The sequence below is a fragment of the Bufo gargarizans genome, chromosome 11 (genome assembly GCF_014858855.1).
Source record: "Bufo gargarizans isolate SCDJY-AF-19 chromosome 11, ASM1485885v1, whole genome shotgun sequence".
NCBI classification, from domain to species: Eukaryota; Metazoa; Chordata; class Amphibia; order Anura; family Bufonidae; genus Bufo; species Bufo gargarizans.
Window position 1 is genome coordinate 100,311,524 of NC_058090.1, and position 3,790 is coordinate 100,315,313.

Consider the following 3,790-nt stretch of genomic DNA (forward strand, 5'->3'; position numbering starts at 1 on the left):
GGTGTATCTAATCCTATCCTGTGTGATACTGCCTGCTGAGCGGTGTATCTAATCCTATCCTGTGTGATACTGCCTGCTGAGCTGTGTATCTAATCCTATCCTGTGTGATACAGCCTGCTGAGCCGTGTATCTAATCCTATCCTGTGTGATACAGCCTGCTGAGCTGTGTATCTAATCCTATCCTGTGTGATACTGCCTGCTGAGCCGTGTATCTAATCCTATCCTGTGTGATACAGTCTGCTGAGCGGTGTATCTAATCCTATCCTGTGTGATACTGCCTGCTGAGCGGTGTATCTAATCCTATCCTGTGTGATACTGCCTGCTGAGCGGTGTATCTAATCCTATCCTGTGTGATACAGTCTGCTGAGCCGTGTATCTAATCCTATCCTGTGTGATACAGTCTGCTGAGCTCGTCCAGCAGTGATCTCAGCCTCCTGTAATAGTCTTGGGGCTGCATTCTGAGTTTTGCTCTGGAGCTGCAGTTTTCCGTGTCTTTTCTCCGCACAGAAGAACAAGACGCCGTGGCTGGAGCGGATCATACAGGACATGGTGGACACCTACAACAGATTCGCCGGGATGGAAGGAAGTCCACTGACCATGAACACCCAGGAGTTCCGGGAATACCTGAAGTATGACATCCCCGTCTACATCGAGGTGAGGACGCCCTCCGTCGCCTTGTTATCTGAGTGGCCTCCAGAGCTGCACTCACAGTTCTGCCGGTGACTAATCTCCCTGTCGCTTCCCTTCCCAGAGTAAGGACCCGCAGATCGTGGAGAAGACTCTGGCCTCCTTGGATGAGGATAAGGATGGAGAGCTGAGCTACAAGGAGTTCCTGCAGTTCCAGATGCAGTACATCGTCAGCAAGTACAACACCAACAACCGGCTGCAGGATTAGCGCCGCGCCAAATAAAAGAGGTGCTGCAGCTGCCGCTTCTGTCTCCTTCATTATGGGAAGCTGCATGCTGTGAGAGGGGGGAGGGAGCTGACATCAGACTAGACATTGGGGGACACCACACATTTCTGGCTGCGGGGAGGACACGCTCATCGTGTCTGCTCGTATGACGCTTATTCCCCGATCAAGGACTGGCGAGTGTACCGCCACGGCCGGAGCGCCACTTACTGGAGCCAAAGAGCAATGGGTGAAAAGTGTCGACTGTCCTGTGAGCGAGCTCGAGGTGCAGCAGCGCTGTAGTACCTGACAGTGTCCAGCAGATGGAGCCTGGTGCACATCACACTGCTGCCCTGTATGTGATCGATGCATAATGTCACTCATGTGTGATGCTTCATACAGCAACCGGCTGTCACCAGATATCCGCCCCATCATCACACACATCGCCCAGGTCCGTCGTCCACATCGCCCGGGTCCGTCACACACATCGCCCGGGTCCGTCGCCGACACACATCGTCCGGGTCCGTCGCCCACATCGCCCAGGTCCGTCGCCCACATCGCCCAGGTCGCCCACGTCCGTCACATCATACATGTTCATTGCCCACATCACACATGTCCATCATACATCCATCACACACATCACACATCCATCACACACATAATACATGTCCACCACGCACATCCATCCATCACACACATCATACATTTCCACCACGCACGTCCATCCATCACACACATCATACATGTCCACCACGCACGTCCATCCATCACACACATCATACATGTCCACCACGCACATCCATCCATCACACACATCATACATGTCCACCACGCACATCCATCCATCACACACATCATACATTTCCACCACGCACGTCCATCCATCACACACATCATACATGTCCACCACGCACGTCCATCCATCACACACATCATACATGTCCACCACGCACGTCCATCCATCACACACATCATACATGTCCACCACGCACGTCCATCCATCACACACATCATACATGTCCACCACGCACGTCCATCCATCACACACATCATACATGTCCACCACGCACGTCCATCCATCACACACATCATACATGTCCACCACGCACGTCCATCCATCACACACATCATACATGTCCACCACGCACATCCATCCATCACACACATCATACATGTCCACCACGCACATCCATCCATCACACACATCATACATGTCCACCACGCACGTCCATCCATCACACACATCATACATGTCCACCACGCACATCCATCCATCACACACATCATACATGTCCACCACGCACATCCATCCATCACACACATCATACATGTCCACCACGCACGTCCATCCATCACACACATCATACATGTCCACCACGCACGTCCATCCATCACACACATCATACATGTCCACCACGCACATCCATCCATCACACACATCATACATGTCCACCACGCACGTCCATCCATCACACACATCATACATGTCCACCACGCACGTCCATCCATCACACACATCATACATGTCCACCACGCACATCCATCCATCACACACATCATACATGTCCACCACGCACGTCCATCCATCACACACATCATACATGTCCACCACGCACGTCCATCCATCACACACATCATACATGTCCACCATGCACATCCATCCATCACACACATCATACATGTCCACCACGCACATCCATCCATCACACACATCATACATGTCCACCACGCACATCCATCCATCACACACATCATACATGTCCACCACGCACGTCCATCCATCACACACATCATACATGTCCACCACGCACGTCCATCCATCACACACATCATACATGTCCACCACGCACGTCCATCCATCACACACATCATACATGTCCACCACGCACGTCCATCCATCACACACATCATACATGTCCACCACGCACGTCCATCCATCACACACATCATACATGTCCACCACGCACATCCATCCATCACACACATCATACATGTCCACCACGCACGTCCATCCATCACACACATCATACATGTCCACCACGCACGTCCATCCATCACACACATCATACATGTCCACCACGCACATCCATCCATCACACACATCATCTCCTTTTTATACACCGTGAGGAACAGCCCCTCCCATCCGATTGGTCGGCCTCCCTGCTCCAGCATCGGGTGTTCCTGGCCTGGTAATTACTAAGGGAAGCAATCAGGTGGGAAGGGCTCCGCAGGTTCAGAAAGCACTTCCTATACTGTAGAGTTGTTGGGTCAGCCTAATTAGGCATCCAGTATGTTTCAGGACTGCACGACTGCCGCCTGCGGCCTCCTCCTCCGCTGACTGGAGCCGCCACTCTCCCAACGCCTTGCACACATACACCATATTACTCAAGCGCCATTCCTTCCCTGGCGCGGTACATGTGGTGAGCGGTGCACATACATAATACAGACCATTGCACTAGGCATAAAGAAGACGAGTTACCGACTGGCACAGAGGGAGGGCCTTGCCCGCGAGGCTTACAATCTACGTATAAAACAATCAGATGGGAGGTGGTCGGAGCCTCGTGCTAGAGCCGTATTACAGGTTCTAGTCCGCCTTTACACCTCTTCTCACCAAGTTCAGGATCTCTGCTTGCTGTTGTGAATGGGAACATTCTTGTTGACATCCACAGGCTATAAACCCGTGCTGAACCAGTCCTGCTCACACAGCGGAGGGTTTGTTACAGTTGTATCCAGTCTATTGAATCCTCTTAGATCTAAACAGCCTGAACTATAGACTGATACATTGTAACAAACTAAGAGATAGGAGTTGGCAGATGAGGTCCAGGCAGCCTCACGCCTCATCCTCTGGACACAGCTGGGAGGGGGAGGCATGGAGGACATTCCTGGAGTAGGAGTGTGAGG

General features: G+C 52.1%; 1 protein-coding gene across 1 annotated transcript; it reads left to right on the forward strand.

The window, feature by feature from the left end:
- The first annotated feature begins 433 nt into the window (after positions 1-433).
- Positions 434-895, forward strand: LOC122921897 (protein S100-B-like). Its single transcript, XM_044272200.1, has 2 exons — positions 434-654; positions 752-895. Exons 1-2 carry the CDS (start codon positions 547-549, stop codon positions 893-895), a joined length of 252 nt encoding a protein of 83 aa, XP_044128135.1. The 5' UTR covers positions 434-546.
- Positions 896-3,790: the final 2,895 nt, after the last annotated feature.

What these genes read in the sequence shown, in the direction of transcription:
- LOC122921897 (XM_044272200.1), top strand. Translation starts at nt 547, where the DNA reads ATGGTGGACACCTACAACAGATTCGCCGGGATGGAAGGAAGTCCACTG. An exon ending in ACATCCCCGTCTACATCGAG is followed by an intron (nt 655 to 751) that starts GTGAGGACGCCC and finishes TTCCCTTCCCAG; the next exon opens with AGTAAGGACCCGCAGATCGT.